The sequence below is a fragment of the Myiozetetes cayanensis genome, unplaced genomic scaffold, assembly GCF_022539395.1.
Source record: "Myiozetetes cayanensis isolate MyiCay16 unplaced genomic scaffold, myiCay2020 scf4, whole genome shotgun sequence".
NCBI lineage: Eukaryota > Metazoa > Chordata > Aves > Passeriformes > Tyrannidae > Myiozetetes > Myiozetetes cayanensis.
The window spans coordinates 61974883-61990374 of record NW_026087631.1 but is presented as its reverse complement, the minus strand read 5'-3'; the positions used below and the strand labels follow the sequence as shown (position 1 = coordinate 61990374).

General features: G+C 40.7%; 2 protein-coding genes across 2 annotated transcripts in view; one reads left to right on the top strand and one right to left on the bottom strand.

Annotated features, from left to right (window-relative positions):
- Nucleotides 1–6443, top strand: part of RXFP3 (relaxin family peptide receptor 3) — a 22539-nt gene extending 16096 nt beyond the window's left edge. Inside the window, exons 2-3 of the mRNA XM_050329471.1 lie at nt 4950–5030; nt 6166–6443. The gene's annotated coding sequence lies outside the window, so the exon portion shown is untranslated. The remainder of the gene's footprint in view (nt 1–4949; nt 5031–6165) is intronic.
- The window catches only part of SLC45A2 (solute carrier family 45 member 2), an 18623-nt gene extending 3131 nt beyond the window's left edge, over nt 1–15492 (bottom strand). The window contains exons 1-6 of the mRNA XM_050329474.1: nt 15054–15492; nt 13787–13963; nt 10251–10570; nt 6248–6391; nt 4879–5002; nt 3297–3502 (exon numbers count right to left, since the gene is read on the bottom strand). Of these exons, the coding sequence (XP_050185431.1) occupies nt 3297–3502; nt 4879–5002; nt 6248–6391; nt 10251–10570; nt 13787–13963; nt 15054–15492 (1410 nt within the window). The remainder of the gene's footprint in view (nt 1–3296; nt 3503–4878; nt 5003–6247; nt 6392–10250; nt 10571–13786; nt 13964–15053) is intronic.

Sequence of the window (15492 nt, the reverse complement as noted above, 5' to 3'; positions counted from 1 at the left end):
GCACCCACAGCTTCTCTTGGCAACTTATTCCAGTGCTAACAGTAAATGATTTTTTCCCAATATCTTATTTAAACCTACTTTCTTTCAATTTGAAGCCACTGCTCCTTGTCCTGTCACTACATGCCCTTGTAAAAGGTCCCCTTTCTTGCAGGTCCCCTTCGGGTACTGGAAGGCCACAATTAGGTCACACTAAAGCCTTTTCTTCTCCAGGCCGAATAATCCCTGTTCTCTCAGCCTGTCATCATAGCACAGATACTCCTCCCTCCTAATCAATTTGGTGGCCTCCTCTGGACTTGCTCCAACAGGTCAATGTCCTTCTTCTGCTGGGGACCCCAGAGCTGGCTGCAGTGCTCCAGGTGGGGTCTCAGCACAGCAGAGCAGAGGGGCAGAATCCCCTCCCTCACCTGCAGCCCACCCTGCTTTGGATGCACCGCAGGACAGGATTGGTTTTCTGGGCTGTGAGTGCACACGGCTGGGTCATGTCCAGCCTCTCACCCACCAGCACCCCCAAGTCCTTCTCAGCAGGGCTGCTCTTGGTCTGCTCACCCCACAGCCTGTGTTAGTACCGGGGGTTGACCTGACCAAAGTGCAGCACCTTGCACTTGGTCTTGTTAAACCATGAGTGATTCTCAGATGTCCACACCTCAAGCTTGTCCAGGTCCCTCTGGATGGCATTCAGTCCTTCAGGTGCATCAACAGCACCACTCAGCTTGGTGTCATCTACAAATTTGCTGAGGAGCACTTGATCCCTTTTGTCTATGTCATTAATGAAGATATTAAATAACACTGGTCCCAGTAAGGACCCCTGAGGGACACCACTTGTCACTGATGTCCAATGGGACTCTGAGCCATTGACCACCCCCCTGTGGATGTGACTGTGCAACCACTTTCTTATCCATCTAACAGTCCACTCATCAAATCCACTTCTTACCAATCTAGAGAGAAGGATATTGTCAAAGATTTTAAAGAATTGCAGAAAAATCCCCACACACATACAGGAGCAATGTGCTCTGAAATTATGGCTTAAAGCACGTAAAGGAATTCAGTACCAAAATCTAAATGTAATGCTTTTCTTGCTGGGGAAAAAAATATCCAGACTAGGATTCTTCTACACTACTGAGGACCATTGTTACCTACTAATTACCTTGTATCTGCTATGATGCCCATAGCAAAGCAAAAGCCTTCATTATTATGTATAAGTATCTTGCATATTAGCACCCTGTGAGGCTGGTGGATCACTGGAACAGGTTAACCAGAGGAGCTGTGGAGTCTCCATCCTTGGAGACTCCCAAACTCCCAAAATGCCCCAAACCATGACCTGGGGCAGCCTGCTCCAGGTGACCTTCCTTGAGCAGGTTGGACTAAATGATCTCTGGTGGTCCCTTCTAACTTCTAGCTATTCTGAAATTCCCTCCAGGAAGGACGTATGCTGTTCTGTTGGGAAATTATGTGGCCTTTTCATCTTTATTTTTCTTCTTGCATAGGCTGTTGAACAGAGGAGGTTGTATTGTAACAACAACAGGTTTCTACACTGTAGGTTAGCAGAACTGCTGTCTTCTGGTAGCCAAATGCTCATTGGTCATTAAGATGCGTTTTGGCTTTTGCAAAACCTATTATCTTGCCTTTGAGCTATTCCCATTCAAGGCTCACAAGTACTAGAAACAAACAATCTCTTCCTAATCCAGTAGAAAAAATTGAATTTAGATCCTAGGGAACAGCAGCACAGAATAGGAGTTGAAATGGCAACTCTGTAAAACCCAGCACATGATCCTGGAAGAATGCATCCTGAGGGAAAATATCTGCGCTTTGTTCTGGAATGATACAATCCCAATTTCAGACACTTTTTAAAATAAACTATATCTATTTTGCTGGGCTATTCCCAGTGTTCCTATGTGCCAGTGGTTCTGACCACAAACACATGAATGTGTAAATAAATGCAATATTGTGCTTGATGTTTCCTCTTTATTTTTTCCTAACCATCTTGTACATTATAGAAGATTTAAGCTAAACCTCAATCCATTAGTATCACAATCTAACATAGATCATCATTTAACATCTATCATAGCAAGTACCATACACCAAACAAGAAACAATTGGCTGTCTTACAAGTAACATTCGAATATATTGGCCAAGTAAATACAAAGTTCATGCACATATCAGCATGTTTTGTTTCACTTCTGTCTTGGAAATGCTCTGAACCAGAGCCAGACTAAAATTTTGCCTTTTTTCCCTCTCTCTGAGGTGGCTGGCCTGAGGTTAGAATTGTGATCTTGCCCTAAACTGGGTTCAATCCCTGTCCTTTGTTATACCTTTGTAAACTCCACATCATGGAAGGAGCAAAGAAATGAACTGAAAAATTAGGAATTAGATATGCAAAATATTTAACCCCCTTGAGACATCATCCTCCTAGGATTCAATAGAACAGAATAATTGAACAGGTTTATTGTGTTCATCATTCAAAGGGTGTACCAAACAGTAGGACAAGTTCCTCAGCACTTGATCTAGCCCTATCCCGATCTCAACTATGTTTCTGTGTGGTTTTTCAATGGTTCAAATTTTCCTCTATTAATTTTTTCAGACGTCTTCTTCTCCTAAGTCCTCCAGCTGTCTAACTAACTTAAGAGACTTGAGACAACTTTACCATTACAGAATTCAACACTTTCCAATACATAAAGATCCTGCTGTGCCAAATAACATGATACAAGACGCGTAAACTGTTTCAGATTTTCCTTGTAAACAGCATTTTATTCTGTGGAGGACAAAAACCCAACCACAGACATTTAGAAAGATAATGAGAATGTGGTATACGATTAAATACTGAACTATGTAAAGATGTTTCTCTTTGAATTTTATATGTTTATTAGCTAAGAGCTTTCACAAGACTCTGCAGTAGCCAAAACTTCTGCCAGCCCTTACAGGATTTTTATCAACCTCAGGCACTCGTAAATCAAATTCTCTGCTAATGCACCTGGAAGGAAGGATATAAGGAAGGTAGCACATGAAGGCAATGCAAGTGGAACCCTGTTACCTACTTATTGCCTGAACATGTACTGTGATTGGCTTTGTTTCAGTTTGTCAGAGACAAATAATTATTTGTCTCATTGCAGGACTGTTTGGAGAGTTTGGAGTTGGGACATTAACTCCCTCTGTCAGAATTCACTATATGTGTTATCATTAATAGTTTTAAAATTAAAATTAAAAGCTGCTTATCATTATTTCTATCCATTTTACCCCCAAAATAGACTGAACAGACACAGATAGACATAAAGTTACACTTTTTTAGACATTGCACTCACCTCTTCTTCCCTGTGGTACTCTGCAATGAGGTGGAATGGCACAGTGTACAGTGTGCTGGACATGACTCCAAAGAGCGAACACAGAGCCAGAGTGGAATAGACATTGGGAAACAAGCCAATTAATCCAGTACCCAATCCAAAAAGCAGGTATCCGATGAAATAAAGTCCTTTTAATCCTATGTATGGCAGAAGAACTTTCTGCACGTCTGTGAAAAGAAAGTGAGAATGCTGATAAGACTAAAACAAAATAGGCCACATTCCATCAGGGAGTTCCTTTAAGGGGTTGTATTTTGTAAAATGAAGTGAAGGAGGTAATCTTACTGATTTTGGAAGTTGCCTCAAATTACTGTAGGTCTAAGTTTGACAAAGAATACTTGCTCTCTCTGGGGATATTCTGTCATAGCCAGCTCCAGAGAAAAAGTAAACAACTATTCTGGAAGAACTGCCCTCACTGACTTTAAAAATGTTATGGAAACTTCCCTGTCTGACCATCCAGGAACTACTCTGACAGTCCCACTCAAAACCACCTAAGATGGGGCTGAGGCCCCTGTGCAGCTACACCACCAACACCAGGTTTCCTTTCATGCTCCATCCCAGGTTTCCCACGGCAGAGTCTCAGATGTTCGGATCCTTAAAATAATTTAATCATGGTGTAACAACAGGATAACAATTTGAACTGCTGCCTTCAAGGAGGGACCCTGAAGAAAGGAAACCCTGGGCTCTTACACACTCACAGTCCAAGCAGACGAAAGTCTGGGGTCATTGTCTCCTGCTGTGTCTCCAAGTGTCCAGTCCCCTGGCTGGGCCACAGGGCCTTTCTGTTGTGTTTCAAAAGTGAAAAGATTTCCCTTAAGATTCTTTCAGATGCTCATTTCAGCCCCTAAAATGCTACTTAATTGAGTTCTTGGATCACAAATAGGTTTTTTTAATCCTTGGTAAGATTACAGCCAGGTGGGCGTCGATCTCTTCCCACAGGCAGCTCTCAGTAAGGCAAGAGGGCATGCTCTGAAGCTCTGCCAGGGAAGGTTTAGGTTGGATATTAGGAAGAAATTCTTTACAGAGAGGGTAATCAGGTGTTGGAATGGGCTGCCCAGGGAAGCCGTGGATTCTCTGTCCCTGATGGTTGTTTTTTTCAAGAGTAACAGTGAAATCTATCTGGGGAGTTGTGCTAGCATGTTTACACGTAACTTTGGAGAGCAAAACAAGCTTCTGGCAAGAATTTCTGCAGAGGGCACGCAAATGGGGAGAAGGCACCTTCAAGAGCCTACAGCTGTAGCATTGCTGGGCGAAAGAGTATCTCAGAATTTAGTCTGGCATTTAACTTCAGGATGATATTCAGTGTTCATGAACAGTTCACGTGCAGAACAATGTCTTAGTCCCAAAGTGACCTTCATCATGTGGTCAGGAACTGTTTGTGTTAAGGTATGAGTTTCTAACAATGCTGAGAATGTAACATTTCTTAAAGTTTTAATGAGGAAAAAAAATAAAACAGTTAATTTGGCATAATTTTATGTTTTTTAAACAGTGGCAAATAGCAAACAGTTTCAAAACACAGTGTTGGAGTTTGTTCATGGGCACTTACAAGAATAGACTGACGAAGAAATTGCATTGATGCACAGTCCCCAGCATCCCATCTCTACTCCTGTTTTGTAGGTAAGGTAAAGTGTGGAGTTGTGAGGTGCATAAGGATTACCCTGGTATACAACCTGAAAGAGAACACAAGGATCACAGAAGGTAAGGATGACTGCAGGTACAGAATGCTTCCCTCAACACAGGGCCTCATCCCTGGTGGGGAGCACCTGGAGAATCTGCTAAGCAGTGTCCTAACCACCCCTCTATAATTCTGCAGGTTTCACACTCACTTCTCCCCGATTATCACATCCCAGGCTCCTCCTCATTTATTTCCCTATGCCTTTTCCCGAACCGTGCATTCCACATTGATGCATTTGCTTTTTTCCTTTGGGTGTCTCACTTCCCATATCCTCTCTTCATTTCTTCCTTCTTTCCTTAGCCTTTCTTTCCTTAATTTATCTACAAATTATTTTTTTTTATTTTTTCTTTCAGGCTTATCTCAATACATTAATTTTTCCACACAGTAATGGTCTTACTCAGTTCTGTATCTAGACAAGAAAAACTTTTTTCTTTCAGTCATTCATACATACTACAGGGGGAAAAAACCTCTTGTCTTGCCTAAAAAGACAAAAATGGCAAGGGAAATGGGAATACTGCATGGAAACCACAGGAAAAAAAAGGAAGTGGCAATGAGTGGATTTGTGCTGGGGGCACATTAGTACTCTGAAAGAAAGAAGTCAGACAGGTTCATTTAGGCAAGAATCGCTGTCAAGGGCATACAGTCTTTCTGCCCAGGAATGGCATGGCAAAGGGAGCACTGGGTATTACGAAGGCAAACAGTTGCTGGCAAAAGGGCCTCAGGGAAAGATTTACAGAGGAGGGACAGATAAACTCAAGAACACAAAAGCTTTCTGCTACCAAGTATCTCAGTGTGTGGAAAGAGCTGCACAGACTAAGGCCAAGGAGGCTGCAGTGCAGGGGAATGGCTTTGTGTGGACGGTGCCCAAGCACCAGGATGAGGCCAGCTGCATCCAAGCGTGGCTCCAGTTAGAAAGCCTGCCCATCTCAGAGCAGCTCTGAAGCCAGTGTAGAAAATAGCTGTGTTTGGATGAGCTCTGAGAGCTTCATTTGGAACAGTTAAATAGACAAAAACAGCCTTGCAAATACTGAAAGCTTTTTCCCCAACAATTCAACAGACTGGCTCAGAACAAGGCCCTGACCTCAATTTGGTGTTTTACAAAACTCTTGTTGAGCCATCCAGATACAAATGGATCTGACACCAACCTCATTTCTGCAGGATCATAACACCGTTTAATTTCTTTTTGATGGAGGAGGTGATGCTACTAGGAAGCAGAAGAGAAAGGATTTTACACTTTTACCTGTCCCATGAAATCCGTGAAGAAGAGCATGTTGGACAGAAAAGCCATCCATCCAAAGAGGTGGCTCACACACAGACAGCGATAGTGGGATGGCATGTTTAAAAGTGTCTTCAAGAGTGATTTAAGGGTCATCTGCCTTTGATCCTAAAAACAAATATTTAAGAATAATTACTGTATTATTGCCCTGAAGGCTAATAAAATGGATGATAGCAAATGAAGAAGGTCTTAGTATCTTTTCATTGTTAGGCTTCCAAAGTTTTTTACTTTTTGCTAGGAAAGAGTTGTTTGTGTACTAAATGTCCTTCAATATATAAAATTCACAGAAACTCTAGAAGAGCTGGGGTATACCAAAAAGGAAGTAATATTTCTTGCTGTTATGATCAGCAGGATTAATATTTATGTGTAGTACCACAGAAAAATGTTATACTGAAACAGATTCAGGGAGTTTAAACAAAAATAAAAAACAAACAGAAAAAAAACCCACCACAAAACCACAAAACAAAACAAAACTCCAAAACAAAATAAAAACAAACAAAAAACCAAAACCAAACCAAAATAAACAAAAAAATCAATGAAGCACAATAGCAAAAGCAACCAGGAACAAAATTTATTTCTTTATGGACAACAATCAGCTTTACATTGAAAATTTAATACATTTTGACATCGCCTGTGGATTTCTAAACATTTCTGGGACCTCTTTCCCATTCCATTTTATGTGCTAAATTCCCTAGAAAAATTCTTTTTCTAGGGAAACTTCTACTCTTCAGGCATATCATGAGATTTCCATTATGTACTGTCCCCCCTTGCACGAAGCAGGGAAAGCTGTGATTCACCACAGGAGATGCAGCACCACTCAAAATCCTGGCACCCAGAGAATGTGAGCTCCAGAATCTGAATACCTCATACCATGGGAGAAATAACTCAAAATCAAAACATTATTGGTGCTGGTTAACAAATCTCACTGATGGGGAAAAACCACATTTCTCATCACCTTCAATGCCTCATGTTATCTCCCTCCTCTTTATCTCAGCCCTGTGTCCTAAAACTTTCTCTAAGTTTCTTTTCCAGTCACATTCATCAGATCACTTATGTAATTTTAAAAATTTTTTTTATTACTGTAGGTATTTTGACATGTAATTCTTCCTACATTAAAGGTCCTGAGGGGTTTCTTGCTTTTAAATTAAAAAAAAATGCTATTTTATCTGTGCACAACGGAACACTTCCAGTTTTCTCTCATATTTTTTGTAGACAAGAGTGTGGGGAGAGATGGTAAGGGAAGCTGTATGGTTGTGAAATGTGGAAGAACTGTAGAAGTTATGTTAATTACTGGAAATTACTGGACTAAATTTTGTCTTCACTTTGCTGTAAGATGTCATTTTTTCCTTTCTTCTTTCAATGTTGTTGTTACTTTCTGCAATTCTTCTTTCATTTGAACTGGGTTATGCTGCAAGCTACTCTATGAATAATCACCGCATATAAAGTTGGAAAATACTTTGCTTTAGTGGGAGGTTTTTAATCCTCATAGGAATGCCAAAATTCAAGTTGCTGACTTTCACCTTGAACTACATATTGTCCAAATCCCTTGGAATTTCTCTTGGCATCACTGTCTCTTTTAAACTGGGTAAGGTTTATATTCTTTTACAATTCAAAAAAAAAAAAAAAAAACAAACTAAAAGTTCCACATTGACTCATTAATGTTATTTCTAGGATAATTACTATCTTTTTACCTGGCTTATTTAGTTTATTAACTCTTCCAGAGAGTTCTTTAAAACAGCCTTTCCAATCGAAGTGTTAACTTAAGGTCATGGAACTGCAAAAGGCACTGCTGTGATTATGAACAATAAGTTGACAGCTAGATAGAAATGCTTACTTTCTATTTAGATGTTTTAGAGACTGGAAATGGAAACTAAAATGTTTAATGTGCACATTTAATATGCACCGACACACAAACCACATGCTAATTTAAATGATGGGGTGAAGTTTGGCTTTGTTTAAGTGCTTTATCCTTCAAAAACTCACAGTACTAAATAATCTTCAGTGTCAATTCACTACAACTCAAGGCACAAGATGATTTATAAGGATACAGAAAAATCAACATGACTTGGGTATTATGCCAGTGGACCCTGAGTAATCTGGCACCAGGCAGAAGAAAACAAGGCTAATCACTTTGGATGTCTGTTCATACTGCAACAGGTCAAATCATATTAATAATCATGTTAGCTATTAGCATGTGAGAGCACAGTCCTTAATTTAGAAGATAGAGGGCCATGATGCCTGCAATCACAAAAAAAGAGTCAGAAAAACAGGAAGCCAAATCATTTCTTTAAGGAAGCAATTAAAGTAATGAATGAATCAGAAAACATGTACCACAAGAGACAGACAATTAAGGCAGTGAGTGTCTAGAATTTATACACACTTAGGCACATCAAAGATCAAAGCACCGTGAGACTCTAACAGGCTGCCCAGCCAAATCAGAGAGGAGGTAAATGGCACAAGCTCACTGACGGATACCAGAGCTTCCCCTTGGGTCTTAGATGTTACTGATTCTATGGAATTAGTTCTTGCAAAGGCAGAGGCTACCCCAATCCACAGCCTGATCCCCATACTTTCACTGCATTGCTCTCTTTTCTTCACTTGCCTTCCTCTCCTCAGAGCCCACATAGTCCAAGCAATCAATGACACTCAGCATCTCCAACCATTCGGAGGATGCTCAGAGGGAACAGTGCTGGTGCAGGATGCTGGCTGCTCAAGCTGGCCTACAGTGGGGAAGGTCAGACAGCATCACAGTGTGCTGGACATACTCTCCAGACAACTATTGCCTTGTTGTCTGCCTCTCTCTGCGTTTGCCTGGAGCTCTCAACAGGCAATGTTCACCTTACATACCTTTGTTTATATCTAGTGTAATAGTCTTTTTCCTTCAAGTTAGAAATACCAAGTGCAGTTATAAAAAGAATTACAAAAATATAATAAATCCCTTTTATTTATGGCTGAAACATGAGTATAGGTTTCTAACTTATAACCATCTTCACATGCTTGGTACTTTTAACCTAATTTATCAAACTTTTATCAGGGATGGATATAGTAATGCCAAGAGATCAAAGGTGAAATTAAAGCAAAAAGCAAGTGTTTCATCTGCTCAAGCAATTGGTTTTGTTATCCATGGCTTACTTAGGGTACCATGAGAGCCATTCCTAGCACTAAAATCCATCAAAAAACAGTAAAAACTATCCCAAATATTCCCAAGACCATTCTAGAGATAAGCTCCCTGTTAGATTGACCTTCTCCTAGTTCCCTTAGATTAAATCAGCCTCTCATAAAAATGCAGCAGAAACAAAGTAACAGTAAGGATTTGAAAGTACTCACTATTCTCTCCCACCTTAAAGTTTTGCAAAGACACAGCTACACCACTTCAAAGTAAAAATAAAACTCTGGTAACAAGGTTGCATTGCTGTAGAAGTAGACATTTTAAACACATTTGTACTCTCAATAGATCCTTAGTGAAATGTTGTCCAGTGGCAAACCCAAATGTTTACTAGACCAGAGAGCACACACTTATTATGTGCTATGTATGAAAGTGTTTGGACTTCAGTGGGAATTACAGATCAGTGATCCGTAGTCGCTGTTCACAATTTGATGTTAATTATATCATGACTAAAGGATAGAGTAGATCCTCTTTTCAAAATTCACATAGGGAGCATATCAAGAGACTGACACAGAGCAAAAGACTGAACCTGGTTCTCCCTCATCCCTTCCAATTGACCAAAGCATTGGGAATAGCCTGTCTCATCCCTCTTGCTGGCAGTTCTTTCTAAGCCAAAAAAAAAAAAAAAAGCAAAAAAAAAGCAAAGAAAAAAAAAAAAGCAGGCTTTCTCACTCTGTATCCTGGTGGAAGATTCTTTTTCTGTGCACATGGAAGGGTTCCATTACAACTAGTCAGCATTAGCTAATTAAAGGGTCTCTAAGGATGCAATGATACTTCCCACAAAATCACCTCTGCACTCACCTGTGATGCAACTGCGCATTTCCCTGGTTTAGCTGCAGCCTTTGTTTCAGTGCATGTTGATTTTAAGCATCCATTCTTGATTTCCTCCTCTATGGAGCTATATGTATGGGATTCAGTCACTTCCAACAAGAACTTTGCCTCTTCATTTTTGTATCTGAGTGGGACTTCAGGAATACTGCACAGATGCACGGTAAGGCAGATTATGAAAACCAAGGCTGCGAAGAGGAAAATCACCTGGAATTCTGATGCCAAGGAATATCCTAGTACAGTCTGACCCCAATCCATAGCACCTGTCAGGTAACCCAGGGCTCCTCCCAAACCTATAATGGTGGGGAAAAAAAATGAAAATCTACTGGCATCGATAAAGTAAACAGAGTACCCCATACCCCCAACATGTGACCTCCTCTAGAAATGATGAAATAATCACTTTTCAGATATTAATCACAAGAAATAGGAATAGTAAGCTAATCACATACATGAATAGTTACTAAAACATTTCTTGAAAAATCTCAGATCTGGTAGACCGAGCTCTCCGGAAAATGCCTGAACATACAGAAACATCTCTTTTCTTGACTCTTTGAAGCTCTGTTTTCTTTGAAGCAGTAAGTAATGCAAGTAAAGCAAAATAGAATTACACTGAAATGTATAGTTTGGGGTTTTTTAAATTTCACAAAACCAACAAACATTTTTTGAATTACATCAAGACTATCTACAGTTTAGACTTTGTAAAATGCATTTTGTATTGCTTTGTCTAAACAGAAATACTTCCTCCACGTGAAATTTTTTTTAAAAAGGAAATAAACCCAAAAGCATTGGGGTGTAATTTTACAAATCCAAGTCCCTCACCACTTGGAATACAAAACAAAAAGTTAATTCTATTTACTGATTTTATCATAAAAGGTAGACTAAAAGGTAAAATGAGAATGTTACCTTGTGCTTTGAAGTTAATAAACCCAGCATTCAGTTTTTTATTTTTTTTTTAATTTCTTTTTTTGCTATGACTGCACAGAGATATGCACAAGAAAGTGCACACTGTCACATTCAGTGCAGTGCTCTGGTAGGGGCAGCAGCTTCGTAGAGTTCTGACACCTTGCTAACCAGCTGGCTCTTCAGGATGTGTGGGAGTCCCACAGGCTTTTGAAGGACTTGCAAGCATTTCTACTCCTCTGCTTAGGAGACCTGATGACAGTATACAGTAAAACCACTCTAACAGAAAGTAACAGCACCTACAAAATGTGGGATTTTGACTTCATTCTGCACTTTCTGTACTTCCCCCCCCCTCCTGAGTCTGACTATGGCCCTCCTTCACTGTGTCCTATGGTATTTCACAGTGCACTGTATCCTTGCTTGTTTCATGAAAAACAATTAAGTTTTTAATAACTTTTTGAAGAAAATTTGCACTACATGTTTGCAGTATTTGTTTGCAGAGAGAATACTTGACATTTGAGGTTGTTTGCACATACTGTTTGAAAAAAAGAATCATGATATTGGAATGTAGCCTAAATGTCGTATGTTGGATGCGTGAACTGTTCCTTCCGCTTGTCTCAGTGGCTATAGGTTTCATAACATGTTCAAACTGAAGACAAACTGGAGGGTAAAGTCCTAGAGATGTTTAGTATAAAGGCAAGGAACCAAAGTGGGGAAACAAAATAATATCTCAGACAGAAACTACAAAAGAAATGGGAAGAGTGCTGTCTATGTCTAATTGGGATAAAAAAAAGAATTATGAACTGTACAGAATGGGTATTAAGATTAGATTTTAGGGAAAACTGTCTAATACCTAGTCCAGTGAAGAGCTGCAACAAACTGCCTTGGGAGGGCTGTAGAACCCTCGTCAAGGGAGATTTCAAGAACAGACCAGGGAATTCTCATTTAGGAAGGGTTAAGACACAAACGAACTTGTTACAGAGAGCACAGGTGTTGGATCCTGCCATGCAATCTGTCCCAGTTTTATTTGGTATTATTTGTCCCCCATCCCTTTTCACAGCTTAGTACACAAATGAATCAGATCCAAATTTGGAGCCAAGGAAAAATTGCAACCAGATTTCTGCTGAAGGCAAAAATATACATAGAGACTCATTTCTCTCTCTGTTCAAACAAGTGATTCTTTGAAATCTTATCTGTCAGTTTGTAATGGACAATACTGATTTCGCTTCCATGTGCCTTTAAGGTTCGCTTAAAATTTGTGTTCCTGAACACAGGTATTACATTTGTCCAAAATCAGCCTGTTGTCAATAGCTACTACAGCTCCCTCCTTGAGCAGAGTAACTGCTACTGGATCTATATGGCTCTGCTTTTGGTGTGGCTCAGCAGCCACAAACATCTGCTTTAACACAGATGGCATGATTTCTCATGTAGTCTGCTTTTTGTCTAGTCCTTTCACAGTCACTCAGATCTTCCCAATGCACTTTACATGTATAAAGCCTTGTGTATCTTGTATCAACACAGGGCTCACGTACTGCAGATGATTTCATAGAATCACAGAATGTTAAGGGGTTGTAATGGACCTTAAAGTTCACCTAGTCCCAAACCCCTCTGCCATAGGGAGGGACACCTCCCACTACACCAGGCTGCTCAAGGCCTTATCCAACCTGGCCTTGAACACTGCTGGGGTTGGGGCATCCACAGCTTCTCTGGGCAACCTATTCCACTGCCTCACTACCCTCACAGTAAAGAATTTCATCCTAATATCTAACCTAAATTTCCCCTCTTTCAATTTGTACCAATTATTCCTTGACTTATCTCAATTAAGAGTCCCTCTCCAGCTTCCCTGTGAGCCCTTTCAGATACTGGAAGGTTGCTGTGAGATCTCCACACAACCTTCTCTTCTCTAGACTGAACAGCCACAAGCTTCTCAGCGTGTCTTTGTAGGGGAGTTGCCCCAGTCCTCTTATCAACTTTGTGGACCTCCTCTGGACTCGCTCCAACAGTTCCATATCCTTCTGTAAATCAGCAGCATTCCAAACATGTACAAAGACAAATGAAACCGCTAATTTTATTTTCAAGAGCCTGGACTGAACCACTTGGTCCTATTTTGTGGAAGTTGTGAAGTTCTGAATTTAACACAGAACTCCTATTTCTACATAGCACTGCTGAAGAATAGGAATCAACTAGTCTGGTTTGTGCAGCTCTTGCTTTCTGTCACATGCCAAGTCAAAAATGTTATTTTTATGTGCCGTAGCAGGGAAACAAGTTACACTCATTAATTTTTGCTTCACAAAAAAATTGAAAAAAAATCAAAACAATCTGAATAAACTGTACTTCAATTTTTAAAATAATTAACTGCTCTCACTTAAATCATGGCTATGTTACTGTAATTGTTTATGCCTGCAGCCTTCTGCATCAGAATTCTTGCAGCAGTAATCACAAGTTGCTGTTCCCTGGAGTAGTGAAAACCCAGCAACAAAAGACTCGTGACTGAAGTGCAGGATCAGATGATCAGTTCATTCAAGAGTAGAAACACAGGGAGGATAAAATCCATGCAATTACCTTCCCCTCCTTCAAGAGGAAGGGAGGAAAAGAAGGGATCTGAGTACCTGTAAAGAGGGCGTGGTAATGCAGACCCTTCTCTTTATCCTGATGAGAGCAGACATCAAATAAATACGCTTTGATGGGGCCATCAATAAAATCAGCTGCAAAATCAAAAAGCACTACTCCCAGCATGGTAACGACTATTGCCCACGTCCGCTGCTTTTCATTCTCCTCGATGAAAGCTACAAAAAGAAAAACACCCTCATTCTGACAGCAGCAGTGCCATGTTCTGCAAAACCACATTTTACCTTTCCTGATACCTCCAAATCTAAACAATGACTGGTTATGCAAGAGAGAACAGTGACACCAGAATTAGATCAGAGAAGCAGGAGAACTGAGTATGTGTAGCACTGAGATGTGCTACGTTGACTTACTGCCTTGAGTCAGCACATGCTCAGGGTGCTCCAAGCTCCACAACCAAGAGCATCACTATCCTTAATCCTATACACTTCCATGGCATGCTCTGGTAGCCTAACACATGCATTTTGTTGTACTTTTGGGGTTTTTTTCTATTTCTCCCACCCTTCCATTGTTTTAGATAATCAAGAGTTGACTGCAACGTCTCTTTCTGGGCAAATGAAATCAAGTATATTCAACATCAGGGATATGCAGGAAGAGAGAATAAATCAACCTAAAAACACACACCTCCCCCATCTGCCAAGTCATAACATCAGCAACAACTTTTCATCAAGACTTTAAGAAGTTACATCCCAAGCTGAAATATAACAGTCTCTGGGCATGTCATTTCTATTTAATTTTGCATATTTCAGGTGCAACAGGACTTCCAAGGAGTTAAAGACTTCTGTTATTCACCAGCATAACAAAGTCTCCAGTGCTGCAATAACTAAAGATACATATTTTGATTGCTAATCCACCAAAAATCAGGATTAACAGATAGATATTCAGTTTGGATGTGTATTACATCACAAAAACAATTATTATCATTTAAGCTAATAATGTAGATCTTAGTTCATAAAAACTTCTATGGGCCTAAGCAAATCTTTACTTGTACGAGCTTATCAGGCAACCAAAGACTGTAATCACACACACAAACTACAGAACACTATGGATATGGTACATAACATGCAGCATTAGAATTGAATGTATATGAAGATTTCAGCGCTCCCCAGCTCCTTCAATGCAGCTGAGTCACATGATGCTCAATTTTAATAGTCCATTCTAAGAAGGAAAAGAGGAACCCCTCTTTTTTTTGTGATTCAAAAGGCTAAGGATGAGTTTTGTCTGTCAGCACAGTGCATGCCCCTCACTCACCTGAGATCATCACGTCCCCATTGAGGTACAAAGCCATGCCTAACAGCATTATGATGCCTAGACCCAGAATGTAAGGTCGCCTCCTGCCCCAGCTACAGGTGCAGTGATCACTGGCTGAACCTACCACGGGCTGCAGCACGAAGCCCAGGATAGGGCTGATGAGCCACACCAGGCTGTAGAGGTTCTTGGGCAGCCCTACACTGAGCAGCACCGGCGTGACAAAGGCGGCCTCCACGGCATAGCAGAACTCCCGGCCGAACATCGCCATACTGTGCATGACCAGCCTTCCCACCGCTCGCTTCCTGGGCACCACTGCTCCAGTCCTCGGCACTGACTGCCCCGGAGCCTCCTCCTTCTCTCTGGTGCTGTCCATGTCGGCCTTGACCACTTCAGAAGCGGGTGGAGGAGCCCTGTGGAAGCTCTCTTTCGTTAAGGTCAT